Source organism: Rhinatrema bivittatum, chromosome 3, assembly GCF_901001135.1.
Source record: "Rhinatrema bivittatum chromosome 3, aRhiBiv1.1, whole genome shotgun sequence".
In the NCBI taxonomy this organism is placed as follows: domain Eukaryota; kingdom Metazoa; phylum Chordata; class Amphibia; order Gymnophiona; family Rhinatrematidae; genus Rhinatrema; species Rhinatrema bivittatum.
The window spans coordinates 111,084,354-111,106,892 of NC_042617.1; the positions used below are offsets into that span (position 1 = coordinate 111,084,354).

Sequence of the window (22,539 nt, forward strand, 5' to 3'; positions counted from 1 at the left end):
TCACAGTCCTAATGAACTGGAGAAGTTGAATCAGTGAAAGAGTGAATTTCTGAAAGTTGATGAGGAAGCCAAGAAGTTTAAGTATATTGATCATAAAGGCTACACCTCTTTGCACATTTTCTTTGGAGGGAAACATGATGAGCTAGTCATCCAGGTATGGAAACACATGAATTTCTCAATGATGCAGGTTGGCTGCCACTACTGCAATATACTTCGTGAAGACACGAGGGGTTGCAAGAGTCCAAATGGAAGGACCTTGTACTGGAAGTGTGTAGAATCCAATTGAAAGCAAAGGTATTGCCAAAAAACAGGGTAAATGGGGATGTCAGCATAGTCATCTTTGAAGTCCAGAGAGTACATCCAACCTCCTTGCTGAATATATGGTAAGATTTTGTCCAGCAAATTAATTTCCAATTTTTCCCAATGAAGTAACTGGTTCAAGCCTTTCAGATCCAGAATTGGCATGAATACCCCTGATTTCTTGGGTATTAAGAAGTACCAGGAATATAACCCATGGTCATGCAGAGAGGAGGAGACCTTCTGTATTGCTTGTTGACAAAGCAAATTGTGTACCTCCAGAGGGAGCTGAAGAACATGTGAGGGATATGATAATGGTATACTGTAGTATGTTAGAGATGACAATCAGAAAAAATGTAAATGGTAACCATACCTGACAATCTTTAGGACCCATTAGTCAGTTATCAGATGCTATGCCAGGATGGAGGACTGGATCCTGTCCCTCACCAGTTTGAGATCCTGTGAGTTCATCTGTCCCAGTTTTGCTTGTGGTTGCTGGAACATCTTTTGCTGACAACAATACCTTGGACGGCTGCACAGCAGCAGTGGACAATGTTGCTGGTTTGGAAAAGAGGTAATTGGTACTGATAGTATGACCAATATAAGCCTCTGGGATAATAGGAGAAACACAACTCCTTTTGATGCCAACCCACAGATCATGGCTAATTCAGCCTGCTTGACAGAAAAAACCTGTTCACCCACCCAAATAGCTAAAAAGAATCCAATACCAGGGAACCCAAAGGTCCTCCTTTCTCTGCTGACCCAAGACATAGGAGGGCCTCAAGTCAGCCAGCACCATTTTAAATGTTAGCACTGGTGCAGCAGGAGAAACTGAGGATCGCTCCTGCTTTCAAGACCCTCACATTGGGGCTTAGGTAAGGGAGGGGTCTGTGAAGTGGATGGGGACCTGAACGGATGTGCTGATTTACTAGTAAATGTATTGGTCTCTCTGCAAAAGGTCAGGGTTTTAAAATATAAGACAGGAACTGTTTTGAAACTGGATTAAGATGGCTGCCCCTAAAGGATCAAACAGATTGCCAAAAGTGTCCACAGTACATAGAAGACGCTTTCAATTATACAGTTTGACCAGTTATAATAGGCTTCATCGTGGGAGCAGTATCGCTTTATGACTCAGCCTTATTTATAATCATCGGTCGGTTACCAGTGAACATATATTTTTTTTATTTTTAAATTTGCTTGTTGAATTTGACTTAACTTAAATATCCACGCTGTTTGTTAAATGACTCTGAAGCCTCCAATTCTCAACACGCCCAATATATGTTCACTGGTAACCAATCGAGGATTATAAATAAGGCTGAATCATAAAGCGATAGTGCTCCCACGATGAAGCCTATTATGACTGGTCAACTTGTATAATTGAAAGCGTCTTCTATATACTGTGGGCTCTTTTGGCAATCTGTTTGATACATTAATATTTGCCATAGCTCTTTATATTTATATATTAGGGATCATGTGATTTACTACCGATTGCCCCTAAAGGATTACATTTCCCAGCTTTCCTTGTAGCTAGTTTGAAAGAGGCCAAGCAGGAAAGAGCTGAGTCAGAGTAAGTCAGCAGAATCATAACAGGCTGCCAGCTTCCATAAAAGGAGCCATAGGGGAACAACAAAGGGATGGGGATGGAGATGGAGAAAAAGAAGCAGCACGCAGATTACCCATGAGCCCGAGGCGAGGAGAAAGAGTCAGAGCCTGATGGACAGTCCAGTTCTTAAGCTAAGTTTTTTTTCCTAATGTATAAAAGCCTAATGTATAAAAGCCTTCCCGAACTCCACCTAACACGCACCATCAATAATCTCTCTGCTTAGAAGCTGTATATAGTGGACTCCATATTTATAATGTACACTTGTATATAATTAATCTCCTCTATCTCACTTTATTTTCTTACAATCCCAGTTCATTTACCCTTGTTATTTGTAACTGCATTTCTTCATCATGTTTATTTATGTTTTTTGGTTCTATTTTTTGCACCCCTGTTTTTCTGTAAACCGACATGATGAGAACGAGTTCTTTAATGCCGGTATAAAAAAACTTTAAATAAATAAATAAATAAATAAATAAATAAATAAATAAAAAGAGAAAATACTACCATCCTGAAGAAGACTTGAAGAACTATGTAAGACTCTGTAAGAACTTAAAAAGGCACTTGAGAAGACTGAGATCATCAACGCACAGCTCACAGAAAACACCAAGGAAAAGACTAGAGCCAGTGCCCTTAGACACCACTGAGCTCCAATTAAGCAAATAGTCAAGGCTAATGAGAGGGGTTTTCTTTCACTAATTTAAACTCATTGTCTGAGAGAAATTCTGTATTACGTGTTAGGTGCAAGTCTAAGTATTAAAACATACACATAAAAGTGAATTTTAAAAGCCCAACATGCACCAAAACTGTGAGATATATGAACATGTCAGGCCAGAGCGTGCCAAGCAGATTTTAAAAACCGCTCGAGTATGCGAGTATTTCCCGCTCAGCACACAAATGAAAAGTTCCAAAAAAAGGAATGGGGTGTGGGCGTGGTCTGGCCCTGAGCATTGGCATTCCTGGATTTCAACTTCAAATTAGCACATAAATACCGGTACTTATGCGTACAGGTGCACACTGGGGTCCCCTGCCACGTAACTTCACTTCTGCTATGGAGGATGTGTAAGTAATAAAGATAAATAGGTAGATTGGTGAAGTTTTAAAGGTCAGGGCTAACAGGGGAGAAGGGAGGCTATTGAACTATGGGGGTTTGCAAGTCCTATCCTTACCTGGGAAAACTGGTGACTAACTGGGAAAAGTGGCAAATGCATTGGCATGCGTATCTTTTTAAATCCCTTTACTTACGTAGTAAAAGCGGCATTTGTGCACACAGGCATCCACTTAAAATTGCACACGCGGTCAGGCTATTTTATAAAATGTTATAAAATGGCCGTGTCCCTGGGCGCAGGCCAATGAATGCTCGCACACATGCGCTGGTTTAAAAGTTACCGTCATAACAGGCTGAAGCTGTCCTAAATTGTGTTTCTGTTTGAATGTTTGTTAGTTGATTAATTTGTGGTTAGAAGTTGTAACACAGCCACCGCTGAATTTATGCAGAAAAGCCTAGCATTTTGAATTGTAACTAGTTAACTTTACGTAATGCTTCAGAAACTGTGTTAACTGAGACTGCTGGAGTTTAAGAGTGACTGTGTATTTAAACCCAGGGAACTGCAATGCTAGCAATTAGATTGAATTATTGATAAAGAAGCTACCGGTATGTTACTAAAGCAACTGGAGTAAACAGAGTGTGCATAATAAAAAACAAAATAAACAAGGTGAGCAAAGTTACTAATTAGCATTTTTTACTTTGGAACTGGTAGCACTGCAACTGTTGAAGTTATGTATTTAGAACCCAAAGTCTGGCATTCTGACTAATTAACCTTAAGTTAAGGTTTGGAACTTGCAATACTACAACTGCTGAAGTTATACTTCCCGAATCCAGTGCTTGACAAATTGGCTTTATCTGGGAAACTAGTATAGAATCTGTTCAAGCTGTACATTTAAGACTCAGAAGTGGAACTGTTACTGCTTCCTTTTGCTTTGTGTGTTAAAGACTATGGTATTGCAATTGTTTTAGCTTTTGTAAGAAATTATGTAGTGGAAAACCCCCCAGTTGTTAAGCTGTTTCTTAAGCAGTCTTAATGCAAGCTTTAAAACTGGTGTCACTACTATAACTGGAGAAAAGGTAATATAAACAGTATCTCCAACTCACTTCTCATTTAGAGTATATTATTGAACTATGTAACCGTTAAATATTGGCACCCCATGGATAACTTAGAAAACAAACCAAACCTATTTGTGCCTAAATGTAAACCGTTGTGATGGTGCTTCACTGAACGACGGTATAGAAAAGTTTTTAAATAAATAAATAAATAAAATAATAGTCACTGAAGAAAAAGAGTTTAGAAACTGAATAGTAATTTTATAAGATATTATTGGGGGGTTGAGGATATAGCATAGAACAGAATCTTGGAGAAAGTGTTACAGCATTACTGGAATCAGAATTGAGGACAGAAGTCCAGTTTCAGACTTTCTCAAAGTGAGTGGCTTAGAACATATGAGAAAAGGGAGATTCTGGAAATTGGAAACATACTGACCTCCTTAAAACTATAAGAGCTCAGAGCATGAACCTGCCAGGCCTGTTTCAGAGCATGAACCTGCCAGGCCTGAATACCAAGATAAGCTCACTGAGACATGAGCACACTGCTCCAAGGCCCAGCACCATTACAACGGCGTTCTGGAAGGATTTTTTTTTACCATTCAGCTATGGGTGAGGTTTCTGTTAAGGTTTCTTAGGGTTTGCTATTGGGAAGAAGGGATTATTTGCTTGGGTGGGAGGACAGACACACTGGGCTAATTGTCCCTTTTGAGGATTGCAGACTGGGGAAATGAGTGGAAATGTGCACACATTAGCACTACAATAACTAAGAGCTTATATCAAATTAAATTCACTTCAAAGTGTAGATCAACAGATTAAAACACAAATAATGCCCTATGGTAAAACACACATTCAACCTGGCAAACTAATGTGCATTAAAATCTCAATTTTTTTGTTGCCAAATGTTGGGAAGATGAAAAATCTAAATTGTTCTCCAGATGGCTCAATTTTCATTTTAACTGTATTCCCCCACTATTGGCATATCATATTTTCAAAACATACACTAGGGTTACACTGACCGTGAACTTGAAATACCTATATTAAGGGACCTATTTCCAAACACATGATGATAACGCATATTAATGTGCTTTTACAGGTGCTAGTAGAGGGAAGGCAGATCCTGTGTAATGTATGTAAGCCATACCTGAGGAAGCTTTTATTATGGCTTCTATAATTCAGGAAGCAGTTCTATAAAGCAAAATCAACTTCTACCTAATGAAAACAGAAAAAAATCTCAGAAAAAAACTGGGAAAAGGCAGATTTAGAGTTTTTTCTCAACACTATTAAACAACAGTTCAGTGATTGACGCAGCACCTACACCAATACAAGTGTTTATTTATTTTAATTTATCAAACACCCACCTTGGGGCTCTAGGAGATGTACAGAACTTAAAATAAATTAACATACATAAAATATAGCAAAGCACAAGATACATAATAAAACCAGACTACAAAATAAAATATAATAAATTAAATACAAAGCAAATAATACTAAACAGAAATACACTAAATGCATCAAAAACTTTCAAAGCTAAAACAAACAGATTAACCAGTCAGATCTACACTAACCCCAAAATATATTAATGCATTATTGAGCAAAATGACTAAATGCTTCTCAAAACAAAAAGGCCTTCAAGAGTCACCAAATATTAAATAATTAACTTCCAATCTCTACTTTTGAAGTAGAGAGTTCCATAAGACATGAGCCACATAAGAAAAGGCCGGAGATCTGTTCTTAGCTAGTTTAAAGTCCTTAGAAAAGGGATAGAAACAATCATTCCATGACTGCAGGAGCTGTCCTAGAAAGTATGGGGAGATTCACTTGATAGAGGCTCCAAATATTCTGTTGTAACTGCCATTAGGATGAAGCAATCTGAACCAAAAACGTAACCTACATACCGTGACGTATGTGTAATCTTTTGCATTACATGCAATGCTGGAACTGATCGCTATTTTCCACCAGACTCATTTCGATGCAGTGCTCCATGTTCCTGAACATGTCTGCAAGCAATAGCAGCAATTTCATGTTGGATGTTTTCCTTCAAATCTTCCACAGGACGAGGCTTGTTCTGATAGACTTTTCCTTTGAGCATACCCCAAAGGAAGAAGTCTGGTGATGTCAGATCAGACGACCGTGGTGGCCAAAGCCCCTTTGAAATTACCCTGTTGCCGAAAAAGGACTCAGTTTCTGCTATGCCCATGTGCTCCATCTCGCAAACGGAGGTTAAACATCGTGACAGCTGTCCGGTGCCTACCTCATCGCTCTGAAGCTCCATATAATGAGGAGCACATTGCACATTGTTTCGTTCAGATTGCTTCATCCTAGTGAGAGTTATTACAGAATATTCAGGGCCTCTTTCGAGTGAATCTCCCTGTATTTAGAAAGTTTAATTGACAAGTAGTCTGGAACTATGCCATAGATGGCCTTAAACATAAGGCAAATAATTTTAAAGCTAACTCTATAGAGTACTGGTAACTAATGAAGGTGATATAAATTGGTGTAATATGGTATCTCAGGCTGCAAGATAAAACCAACCTAGAAACTGCATGTTGAACCAACTGTATACTCTGTAGGGTCTTAAGAGTTAGACCAACAGAGTTTCAATAACCTAATGGGGAGAGTACCAGATCTTGAACAACTGTTTGAAATTGTTTACCAGATATGTAGGGTTTCAAAATGCCGACCATACAAAGCTTATACCAGGCCTTCCTATACATCTCCTGAACATGAGTCTCCTGTTTAAGATTCATATCAAGTATTACGCCAAATCTCTTGATCTGTAACTTTATAGAAAGAGTTGATTCATCCAATCTAATCACAAAATCTTCTCTAATGGCTTGAGAATTTTCAATCACAAGAATCTTAATAAATTGGCATTAAATGCTAATAAGACTAATCTCTCATCCAAATGAATACTGTATCAAGGTGGGCATTAATTCTCTAGATGGACTTAGCTGGATTACTCTCAAATGGACAATAAATTTGCAGATCATTGGCATACCAATGAAATGAGAAACCTAAAAATCTTATTATAACCAGAACAGAGTGGAGATAAATATTAAACAAAATGAGCAGTAGAGCTGGCTACCAAGAAACCCCACAATCTAGAGGACTAGGAAATGAAGTATTGCCCTTTCAGAATATAGACTGAGACCTACCCAAGAGAAATTACTGAAAACAGGTAAAACAATTGCCTCAACTCCAGTGTCTCTGAAACTCAGCAAAGGAATCCTATGGTGAAAGGGTTGAAGGTAGTTAATAGATCTAATATTAACAATAGAAATGTCCACCACTGTCCATCTCTAGTCTCAGATTAACAACCAAATATATCAGAACCTTCTTAGAACTATGTTTAGCCTGGAACCCAGACAAATAGATCAAGACAATCATACTGAGAAAGATGTACTGCTCTTTCAACTGACTTAGAAAAGGCATGTTTGCAACAGGCCTAAAATTTTCTAAATTGTTGGTGTCTAATGTTGGCCTTTTTAATAGAGGTTTAATTAAAACATGTTTTAGGGAATATCTAGGCTAGAAAAAAAAAAGCCTCCTAAAAAGAAGTGTCAATAACAGAAGTTAATGCATCATCAAGGACCTCTTTAGAAAGCTCAATAAGAGAAAAGGTGCATAGATTAAGAGCATAAGTGGAAGGATGAGCCTTACTGAATAAAAATAAAAACCTCATTTTAGATAATCTAAAATCTGTTCTTCTAGGACAGTAACATGATGCACATGTGCAAAGTAGACAGTTACATCAATAGCCCCTGAAGCTTGATGTATTTTCTGAACTTTCTCAACAAAACAATCCAGGAATTAATTAACAGATTAATGGAGAATAAGAGATGGAAAAAGACAGAATGAAAGGCGACCTGAGATCTTTAACTATTATAATGAGCTCTTGAGAATCATTCTAAGCATTTTCAACTTTAGACTGAAAAACGTATGCTGGCTTCAACCAAAGCAGTTTTATATACAACATCTGAGACTTTTCATCTAAATAAGACTTGTACAGCTATTCCTTGTAAATTATCCAGATAAGTTTTATCCAACTAATTTACAAGGGATAGTCAGTAGCAAGGCTATGCTGCTGAATATCCCCATAAAAATCGCTAGATAGTCCGAATATAAACACTTATGTGGCTAAGTTAACCGGATAAGTAATTCCTCCCCAAAACAACCATTTTCCGCCCAATACTTAGCCGCTGAATGGAGCCGGATATTCAGTTGCCGCCACTTATCCAGCTAAATTGTGCTGAAATTGGCCTCCTAATCTATATAATCCATTAAAATAAACTGGAATTAGACTCTAGAAAACAATCAACTTCAAAGCAAAAGCTGCATTTAAAAAAAGAAATATATCCTAAAAATATTTGCTTTCTTAAAATTGTCAGTTGTTGTTTACTCCCTCTGGCACCTAATTTTGCTTTAACATCCGAGACATAAAAAAGTTTCAAGGACGAAAATTTTGACATGTACAAAAAGTTTGTTTTTCAAAACATTTTCTGGAAAATAGGAAAAAAATGGATTTAGTGTATCTTGAGCATTTCTCATGCAATAAATATCAAATATTCTGTTTCTTGAAAATGCACTCAAGTCCATAATATTTGTTATGGTTTGTGACAGAAAATCTCTATTACTGAACTGAAGTTTTACTATGGATCATTTTTCAATACAGCATTGTTTTTAGCAGCACTATCAAGCTAATAAACATTAAGCATCCAACAGTGTATACTGTAGTTGGATGGTTGTCTCCCAAATTAAAGAGTCAGAACGCAAACGATGAAAAGAAAAGAAGCAAAAATGGATTATTTTTATTATTTAGGTAATGAGAAGAGTCGAGGCTTACAGTCTTAGACAAAAGAACTACATAACAAAGAAAAGAAAGAAGAAATGAATAGCAGCCATTTCTATAAGAATTTCATAATTTCTAAGATTTCTCGAGCAGACTGACAATAAATAGTGCAGAAGATTGTGTTTGGGTGATATTTCACTTTCTGAAAAGCAAAGTTAATTCTTGAATTTGCAGTACTCATTTTAATCTAAAATATTTAATCTTCACCTTTTTTTTTAAGCAGTAGTCATCTCTCAAATACAAAAATAATTTCTACTGTCAACATGAGCCTACAATCCTGCAAAGTTGCTTCCATTTGGACAACGCATGCAGTTCACCAAACATCGTAGGAGTCATAATTCACATCAAATATTTTCTACAACATACATGGATCTTTTCCACTACATTTACCACAATCTTTGCTTGCCTTTCTTTCTTTGCCCCAAGTTTCCCTTTGCTCCAGGTCACTGGCAGTTCACTTCTTGCTCTCTAACTGCATAATTTATGATTCCTGGAACAAAACAAAGTTGCTTATTTCTACCAGGTGTTCTCTGAACCCAGGATAATATGGGTAACCAGGACATTCACCTCTCCTGCATCCGCCCTTTTACAATAGAGTCACCAGAAACACAATAAAACACACCTATACCTAAGTGGAATCAAATAGGCCGCAGCTTTATTACAATACATAACAGAAACCTGAGCTAGCTATATACCAAATGACAAGCCCAACAAGATGAACACCCCCAGGCCACTCGGCCTGCAGGCCACCGGTATATCAATACCACAGCTCCCATGACTCCCACCTCAGCAAGAAGCCGTACATGGAACAATTGCACCCAATTGTTCCATCCCCACAATTTCCAGAAATGTATTTATTTATTTAGAGGTTTTTTATACCGACATTCGTAGGGAAACATCATATTGGTTTCCATGAAACAAGAACATCAGCAAAAAATTGCTTTACAGAAAACTATAATAAACTGTGAACTGAAAAAGTTAGAGACATCAATATTATTTAGCAATAATAACATGGGAAATGATAATGTTAAAGCGAAAACAATATTATCTAGCAATATAAACTAAAAACAGCAAGTATATTATAAATGCAAAATTACTTAACAATAGTGCATAGGGGGGAAAGAAGGGAGGGGAGGAAAAGGAGGCGGGGTAAGGGGGAGGGAGTAAGTACAGCAGTTAAGTAACAAATGTGTAATGGATAAGGTACAATGAGGGGTTATATGCAACAGTTACAATAAATTAAGAGAAAGTGTTCAATGAAACATTCTTTCTATTGAGTCAAGAAGGATACAAGGGGAAGGGATCAGGAGAAGGCTTGTCTAACTAGCCAAGTCTTGAGCTTTTGTTTGAATATTTTTGGGCATATCTCTTGACGGAGGTCAGAGGGCATGGAGTTCCAGGTTGCAGGACCGGCTATGGAAATGGCACGCTCTTTAGTCGAGGAGAGGTGTGAACACTTGGTAGGGGGTGTGTGTAAGGTAGCGGAATATTGGGCTCGAATTGGTCTGTTGTGATCGTGGAAATATAGAGAATCTTTGAGCCAATGAATATCATGTGTATGTAGGGTTTTGTGTATAATGGTTAATGTTTTGTAGCGAATCCATGCAGCAATGGGGAGCCAGTGTAATTCTTTTAGAATGGGGTATGTTCATTTCTACGAGTGTTGGTGAGAATGCGTGCTGCAGCATTTTGAAGCAATTGGAGGGGGAGGATAGTGTTTTTGGGGAGGCCCAGAAGGAGTGTATTACAGTAGTCAATTTTTGTGAGAACCAGTGATTGTAGTACTGTACGAAAGTCAGAGAAATGTAGAAGGGGTTTGAATATTTTTAGAGTGTGTAATCTAAAATAGCAGTCTTTTATGGTGGTTTTGAAGAATTTTTTAAAATTTAATTGATTGTCAATTATGACTCCAAGGTCTCACATATGGTGATAGGGTGATTGTAGGGGGAATAGCGAGGGATTTGGGTTGGGAGGTGGAGTTATGATTGCTGGGGGGGGGGGGGGGGGTAATGATTAAGATTTCAGTTTTGTCAGTGTTGAGGGCCAAGTTAATGCTAATGAGAAGGGCGTTGATGGTGGAGAGGGCAGAATCCCAGGTTTTGAGGGCATTATGTATAGAGTCTGTGATGGGGATGATGATTTGTACATCGTCTGCATATATGAAGTGCGTAAGACCCAGATCGGAGAGGAGGTGGCATAGGGGTAGTATGTATGTGTTAAATAGTGTGGAAGAGAGTGCAGAGCCTTGGGGAACACCATAATTAAGGTTATGAGCTTGTGATTCCATGTTACCAAGCTTTACTTTGTATTGCCTGTCTTTAAGGAAGGATTCAAACCAGCGTAGGGGTATATCGGAAATGCCTATTTCTTTAAGGCGAACGAGTAGAATGTTATGGCTTATGGTATCGAGGGCCGCAGAAATGTCGAGCATAGCAAGTATGTAGGAGTGTCCTTTATCCAGTCCCTTGAGGAGGGAGTTTGAAAGCGATATTAAGAGGGTTTCAGTACTGTGGTGCCGACAGAAGCCGAATTGGGATGGGGAGAGTATATTGTGTTTTTCCAGGTATTCAGTGAGCTGAGTGTTAACTATTTTTTCAAGGAGTTTTGCTAGGAAGGGTAGATTAGAGATAGGTCGATAGTTGGACAGCTCTGTGGGGTCGAGTTTAGGTTTTTGAGGATGGATTTAATAATGGCTTGTTTAAGGGGAGTGGGGAAATCACCTAGTATAATAGAGAGGTTACAAATGTTGGCCAGGTGTGGTGCTATAGTTTTAGGGATGGTTAGGAGGGATTTGGAGGGAATGGTGTCAGATGGGTGAGAGGTGGGTTTGATTTTCTTGAGGATAGCTTCAATTTCAGAGGAGGTGATAGATTCAATGGTGTTGTGTGAGGCAGATGGGATGTGTGGGAGAGCTTTGGAGCAGTGGCGGGGTAGCAGGGAAACGTGTCATAATCTTGGATATTTTGTTGTGGAAAAATTGAGCTAAGTCATCACATTTAGGTTTGGCATCTTTTTCATGATGGGGCATAAGGATAGTTTTAGTTAAATCAGTGACATAAGAAAAAAGGGCATTAAAGTTGATTTGGAGATTATGGATACGTTTAGCATGGAAATCTCGTTTAGTTATAAGGATCTTCTTACGATAATTGTGTAATGCGGATTTGTATTTGGCAAGATGTGAGGGTAAGGTGTCTTTTCGCCAAGTCTTTTCAAGGTTCCTAAGGTTACATTTCTTCATTTTTAGATTTGGTGTGTACCATGGTTGTTTTGCAGTATGAGAGGGGTTGAGTTTCTTTGATTGTAAAGGGCAAATAGAATCTGCAATATTATTAGTAATTGAGTTCCATGATGTGATGGTGGTGTTGGTGTTGGTCATGTCAATTTTATGTAACTCATTATTGAATGCTGAGATGAGGTCATCTTTGGAGCAGGGTTTGCAAAAGTGTATAGTGTTGGGTTTAGTATTTGTTGGGGGGATGAATTTTTTATGGAAAAATTAGCTTGGATGAGGTAGTGGTCTGACCAGGGCACTGGTGTAGAGGTGGGAGTGTCTGGAGTGATGCACTTGTTGGTGAATATGAGGTCCAGTGTGGACCTGCTTTGTGTGTTGAGTTATTTAGGATATGCTTGAAGCCCATAGCATAGAGGGAAGACAGGACAGTTTCACATAAGGGGGAGAGGGGTATTGAGTCAACATGTATTGAAGTCTCCGAGAATGATAGCAGGAGAGTCAAAATTGATGTTCTAGGCTATAAATTCAATGAGGGGAGATTAATTTTTCTCATCAAGGAGACCTGGGGGGGGGGGATCTGTAGTTGTGGGGATTTGAAAAAGTCCAATTTCAAATTTGGGAGCAGTGCTTACAGTGCGGGCTGTGAGTTTAAGGTCTTTTTTTGCTGCGAGGAGACCTCCGCCTCTTTTTTTGAGTCTCGGTATTGAAAAGAAATCATAGGTGTGGGAACGTAGTTGATTGAGCAGGACTGTGTCTGTGTCCTTGAGCCAGGTCTCAGTGATTGCACAGATGTCCAGTTTTTCATCTACAAGAATGTCGTGCAGAATGGGGGTTTCCTTGACAATAGATTGAGAATTGAAGAGGAAAAAGGTAAAGGCAGTAAGGCCAACAAGTTGGGTGAAAGGGGTGAGCATGAGAGGTAGCAAGGGTTTGGTTTGGTATGTGGGATGGGTGATGATGGTGAGCAAATGTTTTGTGGTAATGGTATTTGAAGATGGGAATTGGTGGTCCAAGCATATTGTGGGTTGTGTAGAGGGGGTGGGGTTAGCCGAACGGGGTAAGAGTGGGAGAGGTGTGAAAGAGCAGTGGTGGGGGGTACAAAGGGGAGTAGAAGAGGAGGTGGAGTAAATTATGAGGTGTGATTGTGACACTACGGAGTGACACTAAGGGGCGCACCAAGGGGCCGGCTCCTTGGTCGCGCTCCTTTGGCGTGCGATGCCTAGAGTTGCAGTCTTATTTTTAATGTCAAGGTAGGCGGGTTGCCAAGCAGTGAAGTCAAAGGGTGTGGTACGATTGTGTTGGGAGGTGCAGCTTCGTGGCAATGGGAGGAGGAACGCTGCAGTCTGCTCCTGATCCCAATGGGTCTACCGCCGATCGCGGGGAGCGTAGGCAGAGGTCGAGCCGATCGTAGGTGCTGTCTCAGAGAGAGGGGAGTCGGGTCACGGCCTTATTTTTAATATCCGCCGTTTGTGAGACGTCGTGGTGGGCCGTCTGTAGCATCCATGGGCGGACTGGGGTCGGTGAGTGGCCTTGGTGCGCCCTTAACCCCGGTGGATTAGTGATGGGAGGCAGAAATGATATTGAGGTTCTCTGTCTCTTGTCGCTTCTACGCTGAGCTGTGATGGGAACTGGAACAGAGCAAAGGAGCAGCACAAAGGGGCGCACTATGGGGCAGGCCCCTTTGTTGCACTCCTTCGGCTAGAGACGCTCAGTGCGTGGCGCCGATGGCTCACTGGGGCGGCCTTTTGACGATCTGTCCCTCGGCACTTCTCTGACGTGCGAGGTAGGTAGGTGGAGTCTCGAGGCAGGCTCAGAGCGGTGGGGGTCTGGCGATGGGGCCTGGTCGGCAGGCTGAAGAAATGGCTCCTCATGGTCGCGAGGAGGAGCAGGGTCCGAATGGAGGACTCTGGGGCGCTCAGGTGCGCATCGAGCAGAGGAGCGCCCCGGAGTGACTTGACCAACCAGGCAAGTCAGCAAATCAATCAGCATACCGCTGAACTCAAAACTGGCTCGGGCAACCCACATACCTTCCCATTGTGACAAATGAAACATCCATAATAACCAACACACCAAGGAACATAAGGACAGATGGGCGGGATGCAGCTCCAACTAAAACTAGCAGACAAGTGAAGATTAACCTGTTGACGACAGGAAATCCTCCTACAAACTCTTCCCCATTTCCCTTCTGCCCTAGAGCCCTGCAACCAATCACATAAGTCAATCCCCCACATTTAAACTATTCTTACTACCTCCCTGTCCTAACCATCAGGAAACAGACCATCAAACACCTGATCCCCCCCCTTCCCCCTAAGTAAGCCACCCGAGGTGAGCCTGACTCCCACATTACCATGGGCAGCCATGCATTTGGCCTGCCCGCCCTCCCAGATTCATCAGTCACACTGACAGTGCCAACATGGAACACATTTTCAAAGCTTTCCAGGAAAAATCCAAAGGTCCCTCTGGACACGGCAGTTTCCACATCTCGGCATCCAGACTTAGTCCTGTTATGACTCCATATGCTAACTTCAGGTGAGCAATTTTGTATTCTCTGAAGGCAAGCTAAATCACCCACTCACACTGGTGAGACTCTCAAGTTAAAGGCTGTCTTCAACAAAAAGGGAAAAACCAGAACAATCCTACCAAGAGGCTGGAATAATTTTTTTTGAAAGACAAACCTACTCAAAATAAAGCACAATAATATGATCTAAATGTGTGAATAGACGTTCTATTCACAGGTCTGCATAATTCTTCAACAGAAGTTGACCTCAGATGGGCCACCAATGCGGCCATGACCCTGACCTGTTTTCCAAGGGCAAACTAGTTTGGACATACATGAAGGATATGCAGGCTGCTAATCCAATTAGAACAGTGTTCACTTCAAAACAGCAATTCAACGCTTATTGGGTCACAAAGAACCAAAAAGCTGGGTGGATTTTCTAAGGCCTTTTCTTGTTGTTTAAACTTGATAAACTTGCCCTGCTACTGTAAGTACAGAAAGTGATGTACATCCAAAAATACAAATACATTAGTACATACACAGAATTTTGTACAGAAATATACAAGCAGCTGCTTTTGTGGCGATAGCCTAAAAGATATTTCTAGCACCTGGCAGAAAGGAAGAAATAAGCAGAAGGTGAAAACTAAGAATGATTATTTTTATTATTTTTCACTTTAATGTTAATTGGCTATTTACATTCCCCCAGAAAATCAATATAAGAACAAATATTGAAAATTAAGTCACAGAAAATCTGATAACTCAAACTACTGTTCTCTAATAATTAGACCTTCTTTACCTCTTACTGTAACGCTGAATGACAAATCAAGTATAATTCAAGATATCTGAATACATTTCTTTTCAAATTATATCATGCTAAACTATCCTGATGTTTGGTGGCTTGACTATTTGATATATGGAGCAATGAACTTCTTTGCTGTAATTCCTTTCTTTCTGTTTCCTACCAAAATCCCTTCCCATACAAGGTCTCAGAAACTCACTTTATTGCTCCTCTCTGCAGATTCTATCTTCTTGATTCAGCCAAGGTTATATCTTCCTAGATTGTTCCTCACCATATGCACTTCACCAAAAGAAATGCTTCCCTTTAAAGAGGGTATTTCAGATGAACAGGGCATGTTAGGGTTGAGGATAGCAAGGATGGATCAATCCAGTTGTTCGGGTAGAACTTGGACCCAGGAAACAAGAAAGAGTTGTTCAACATTTGCTTGCTAGAATTGAGCGAGTGCAGACGTAAAAGAAGGGGAATTCAGTTTGGGGTTAGCGTGCACAATGCTGTGTGAGTGATAGCAACTTAGGGATGCTAATGCTAGTGGTGAAAAGAAAGATTGCAGAGAGGAAGCCTAGCCGTGGCAGTGATCAAGCATAGCAGTGGCAATTAAATGGAGTTCTGCCACCATTGAAAACAGAGGATCAAGAATTGTAAGCAGAGTTTGCTACCTCTCTTTCAGTTAACTGAGGCTGATATAGAGAAGTTCAAACAAGCCCCAATTACTTAGCATGCTCCAGATAGAAGGCAACAGCTCTCTTACAATGGTTTTAATATTGTTAATATATTGAGACAAATGCCCACTTTGCCTGCAAACTCTGGCTGGTTAAAGTACCTGACCTTTAAGGTAATTTGTTTTCATGGCAATAACTTTGGCCTGCAGAGTTAGAGAGCTCCAGGCCCTAGTGAAATATCCACCTTAAACTAGTTTTCTATGGAAAGGCTCAAAAAAGAGTCAAGTATTTAGAATGCTCCAGAGCTCTTACAAGCCAAATTATTCAAGGCTCATTCATCTTTGTTGCCATGTGGCACTGGGAAAAACGTTGAAAGGACAATTTGATTAAGATATTCATGAGTTTAGGAAGATCTTAGGATATGTGAGGAGCACTAACTTAATGTAATAAATCAAGGGCAGTGCTGTTGACATATCCTGCCTAAACTCATGACAGACTTCTATCTTACTCAAATTGTCCTTCCAAGATTTTTCCCAGTGCCACATGTTTTTAAATGTGAGGCAATACCAAACATGGCTGCCAGCAGGGCCTCCAAACTATAGAGCTTGGAGGATTAAGCAGCAGGGATTTATGGCTTACTGAGGACCCCTGCTGGTGGAAGGAAAGAAATGCCCACAGAACCTCACATAAGATCTGGAAGACCAAGAAATATATCTTATAAAACTGCCTGAAAAATGGTCAGATCTATAAAACAGAACCCACAGATCACTGTAAATGAGCTGCTGAAAAGCTTAGCTGCCACCTGAGATCCACAGTACAACATTACTTACACAACAATCTCCATGTGAGAGCTGTCAGAAAGAATGCTCTTCTACAACTTCATTGTACAGGTCTTTGTCTAAAATCTATATAAATAAAAATGTAAAATAGTTTGGACGTAATCGATAATCTCAGAAACTACTGCACCAATTGCTTTCAAATTTGGACACAACCTTGCTTTCACTTTCGGCAAGGTTCTTCTCTATCTAGATTACATAGATGCCACACGGTTACAGAGAAAAACATATTTTTACATGTGTGTGGGGAAAACAGCGACATCTGTTGGACAGACATGCAATACACACTATCTACCTTGGGAAATGAAGCTGCTGTACTGCGCATGCGCGGGCGGGAGCGCACGTCGGGCACAGCGGGACCAACATGGCGCTGGGAGGAGCAGCAGTGGTGCACGTCGGGCACAGCGGGACCAACATGGCGCTGGGAGGAGCAGCAGCGGCAGACCGGCGGCGATATCGGGCGTGGTGGTGTCGGCCAGCCGAACTTCGACACCCGGGAGGAGCTGCGGCGGCGATCTAGTACGGCTCACGTGCACGACAGGGAGGGATCCTCACTGACCTCGCGTCTTCGGGAGCGGGCCGTGCAGAACCGCACAAGAGGGAGAGGGACGGGGGGGGGGATCAGCTGGGAGGACATTGCGAGCGGGAGGGGGATCTGAGTCAGGGAAGGAGATTCAGAGAGGGTGTGCTGTCACTGACGAAAGGGTAGGGAGTAGGCGGGGAGAGGTGACAGTGATGGGAGGGAGAATGAAGGGGGCGGTGAGTGTGAGGGGAGAGAGTTGGAGTGGGGACAGGGGAGGAAAGGGGGGGGAGTGACCAAGGGGGAGGACAATGTGTGACTGAGATATATGAGGAAGGGGGAGGGGGGAAAATAATCTGACTCTGCCACTGCAACACGTAGCCAGGTACCGCTAGTATGCAATATAAACCTGGAAAGACCTGAATTGTTTTGGAATAAAGTGCTTTGGACTAATGAACTAAAACTGAAGTGGTCCATATTTAGTAAGCCATGAAATGGACAAGTTATCCAGCTTCAGTTAGCCAAGCAATTTGTCCCATATATTCAGTGGGATAAATGTCCTTCTGAATATACTTGCCTCAAGTTATCCAGCTACTTGGAGCTGGCTAACTAAAAAAATCTAAGATTTTTTTTTTTTTTTAGTTATCCAGCCTTGTGTGGCCAGATATCCAGATAAATAGCAAGTTATCTTCAAAAGATATCTACTTAAGTAGCAATGTCTTATTAAAAAAAAAAAAGTAAAGGGGCCTGAGGCCCTATTTCCTGCTTCCAGATCCCTAAATTTAATAGATGCCCCATCGGGCTAGGCACCCCCCCCCCCCCCCCAACTCCACATTCCTGCCTAATTTTTAAAAATATCCCATGGTCCCTTGCTGACCCTTCCCCTCTTTCTCGTTTCTATAAAATCTTGTGCTGCCACCGGACCATCACCCCTCCCAATCCAAAGATGCAGCACAGCATCCCTCTAACCCCAGCACCAGAAAATTTGAGCTCTGTTTTTCTCTCTCTCTGGGACAACTTTCCATGTGCATTAGGAGGGTCTTTATTTTCCAAATCCCTTCTTATGTGCATACATGTACACAAAAAAAAAAGTCTATTATCTGTTAGTTTTTCTCTTTTTGGGATGCGTTCTGGACTGGTCTGGCAGGACTGCAGGAAAGGAAAATTAGCAGATAAGATCTAAATTCACCTTCCTCATCATCCATACTTCTACTTGTGAGAGCACGTAAGTTTTAAAACAAAAAAAATTTAGGTGAGTTGGGGGGGGGGGGTTAGGGTTGGGGCAGAGAGGGAAAAAGGGAGGAAGGATAGTTAGCGGGTTAGGGAAGTTCCCTCCTAGACCGTTCCTTTATTAGAGTGCATCACCACGTGCTTTTAAATAAAATCCCCCTCCTTGCACATGCGCATACAGATATAAAATCGGGCGCACAAGTGTGCACAGGTATTGGATTTTATAACATGCACGCGTCGTCGTGCGCATATTATAAAATTGACACGTCCTTTTTAAAATTTACCTTTAAGAGTCCAAGTAACAGCATTAGGCTGATAAAGGGGGGGGTGGGGGGGGCAGGTCAAGGGCCCTTCTCTAGTGGCACATCCATACGTGGTTCATTTTCTGAGAGGAGCAAAACAGATGCGTCCACCTAGGAAGCCGCAGGTGCTACCATGGGATCTAAATCTGGTCCTAAAGGCACCGATACAGGCATCATCTGAACCTCTCAAGGAGGTCTTGGTTGAACATCTTTTTAGAGTAAGAGCATTCTTGGTAGCAGTCCTGCTGAACACTTATAATCTCTGACCTGCACACGTTATCAAGCAGAGATCCATATGTCTCTGAGAGCAGTGGCCATCATATTATCTTGTTGAGAGCTTAGTCATAATGTACTGTCTATACTGTCTTCGCTTCACGGATGAGTATAAGGATGATGATGAGGAGGAGGAGGAGAAGAATTTATATATTGTATACTTATAAGTAGTAGTCCAGATATCTGACTTTTCCAATTATATAACCTACCCCAGATCCCAAGGTGGTCTTATAATAGGTAGTTACTGTAATACATTTTTTTATATTGTTAGCCCTCGAATTTGCTCACTATCAAAGCATGATTATTTTTCTATAGTTACATGATTTCCTAAGCCCTATTTTTCAAAATTCTTCAAAAGGTTAAAAGGACATGAAACAAATGTGTTATAATAATAGACTGTACTTGAATAGGAACTACTATATGTTTCTCAAAACAGAAAATTCTACCTTAATGTGCTGTCCATGTCAGAGCAGCTAGAGATGACCTGGAAAACATATTTGTCCGGTAATAAGGAAAAGCAGTCTCCTGGGTGCAACCAACGCCATTCATTTCTCTCCAATGGCAGCAAACAGCTTTTATCGGAGGCCTGGTAAAAACAAGGATTCATATGTATCTGCAAATTAAAGAGAAAATAGTTTGTGTATGCTACTATAGCTTGGGAAAATATACTTTACAGAAAAGACAGAATGAGGATAAACAGATATCAATGTAATTCTGCAGCAGTGCACTACTTGATAACTCTATCCAACTGGTTCTTAATATATGTGATACCGTTGATGTTTAACTTACTTAACTATATATATGCAATTTATACCCAATGCACCCACTCCCTTACTCCTACCTAATGTATTCACATCTTATATATTTACTAGAAATCTAGTTTATATTTGTTATCATATCTGTATGTATCCATTACTTATGTACTCAACGCCTTGTTACTTAATCTGCCTGGGACCTACCTTTAGGAAAAGATAGAATATCAAATGCTTATAAATTTAAAAAAAAAAAAAAAAACAGAAAGCAATAGCTCGGAGAAATTGCATAGGAAAAAACTATACTTTTTATTCTTTGGCAGTAGTGACAAGCAGATGAAGCAAAATAGTGCTGCTCATAACATGTAAAGATCAATTACAGGTTATTATCATATCTCATTGCATATCAATTGCTTCTTACATAAGGTTACCTATATTTCCTTCAACATAAGATATGCCATACTGGATCAGACCAAGGGTCCATCAAGCCCAGCATCCTGTCTCCAACAGTGGCCAGTCCAAGTCACAAATACCTGGCAAGCACCCAAATATAAAAAGATCCCATGCTACTAATGTTGGCAACCAGCAGTGGCTATTCCCTATTGATTAATAGTAGTTTATGGACTTCTCCTCCAGGAACTTATCCAAGGATAACAGACATTCTCCATGTTCTCCTTCTGGCAAAAGAATGAAAGGAATACCATTGTTCCAATGTCACTCAAAAATCCTTCCTGGGTTGGAACATATTTATTTTGACTTATTAGCTGCCTTTTGAATAAGAAATTCACTCAAGGCAGGGTGCAACGTATCAGAATAGTAATATACAGTCAAAGACCAAAAGATATACAGTAGCAGCCCAAATATTCATTCAGACATTAGCAAGTTCCTTAAGTTTTGTTAGATTCAAGTCCTCTGAGTTGTAGTACAAAGCACTGCTACCAATATTCTCAAGCGTCCTATTTGCATTTGGTGGTCCACAGGAATATTTTGTGGTCAAGCTTGCATAATAATAATTTTGAGCTTAACATATATACTTGTGTATAAGTCAATCTCATGTTTAAGACAAGGGTATTTTTTGGGCCTCAAAATCAAGAATTATGTCACCCATGGATAAGTCGAGGGTAAAACCTAGGGGGCTTATGATGTGGTGAAATCATACTAAGAAACAAACCGATAACTTAAGAAAATTGCTTTTATTTATTTTTTAAAAACAGAATAAAGTATCTCATAAGAAACATTATCATTTAACAACTTAAGAAAATACCCCTGCTGTATGAGTCTTTCCTCCCTCCCCTATGGCTGTCTCTGCTATTTAAATCCTTCTCTTTTATTCAAATCCTTCCAAGTCCTATTCTTCATCATCGGAATGTCCAAATAAATCGTGGAACTGTTCTTTGGTGATGCCATGAGAGTACACGTTGTCTTCAATGTCTCCATCTTTTGAACCATCATCCAATGCTGATTATTCTTTGTCTTCATAGATGGTGTCATCTTCTGATCCATCCAAAGCATTGCTAATACCACATTTCAGGAATGACTTCTTGACCATTTCTGGTAGAACTGATTCTCAGGTATCCTTTACCCGTTTCACTACCAAATCAATGTCTGGTTTCATCAGGTTCCCTCCTTTCATTAACTCTGCTTAACCAGAACACATCCATTGTTGCCACATATGCCACAACTGGTCCTTGAAAGGCTTGTTGAGAGCGACATCTTACAGCTGGAGCATTGATGTCAGACGTCCTGGAATCACTGCTAATGTGATCGCCATTTTCTTTGCATTGTCCTTCACATCCTCCTCTGTTATATGTGCATGGAACATATCCCATACCAATAGTGATGGTCGTTTTCTTAGCCCCTCACTTGGTCACCTACCCCATACATCACACAGCCACCATTTTGTTCACTGCTCATCCACCCAGCCTTTAGGATGAACCTGAACAGTTATGCCTGCTGAAATTCTTAGGTTCTTCGGCATCATTTTCCTCTTGAATATTACCACTGGATGCAGTTTTGTGCCATCTGCCAGGCAAGACAGGACCACTGTGAAATGGGTCTTCTCATGACAGTTGTTTTTACAAGTATAGCCTTCTCACCAATGCCAGCTAAGGTGCGATTGCCCGGCATATCAAATGTCATAGGCCATCTTACCAATGTTATTCATATCGCAATGATTCTTTATTCTCTGCTGAATATGTGGAACGAACAGATCTTTTCATCAAGCTCTTTAGGTATTTTCTGTGAAATCTTTGTGCGCTGATGAAAGCACAGTCCATATTGGTTCACGAACTGTGAACACCAACCAGACGATACTGTGAATTCTTTCAGACCTTCATCACAGAATATTTTTCTTTTGCCATTTGAAGGGCATGAATCCTAATGCTCAAGCAAGTCACAATGTAACCATTCTGTCTGCATTCCATTATCTAGTCATTCAAATCCTTTTCCATTCCTACCAAATCTATAACAGAATAAATTTCAAACAACTGTGCATGGTGACATATATGCATATATGTGTCCGCATGGGTATTTGCAATAGTATTTTTATAATATGTGCATATATGTGCTCATTTTATTAAATATGCATATATC

General features: G+C 40.4%; 1 protein-coding gene across 2 annotated transcripts in view; it reads right to left on the bottom strand.

Moving 5' to 3' along the window:
- The window catches only part of APLF (aprataxin and PNKP like factor), a 447,297-nt gene that overhangs the window by 294,674 nt on the left and 130,084 nt on the right, over positions 1-22,539 (bottom strand). For both annotated transcript variants that reach the window (XM_029593580.1, XM_029593581.1), the window contains exon 3: positions 19,642-19,808. In XM_029593580.1, coding sequence (XP_029449440.1) covers positions 19,642-19,808 — 167 coding nt within the window. The remainder of the gene's footprint in view (positions 1-19,641; positions 19,809-22,539) is intronic.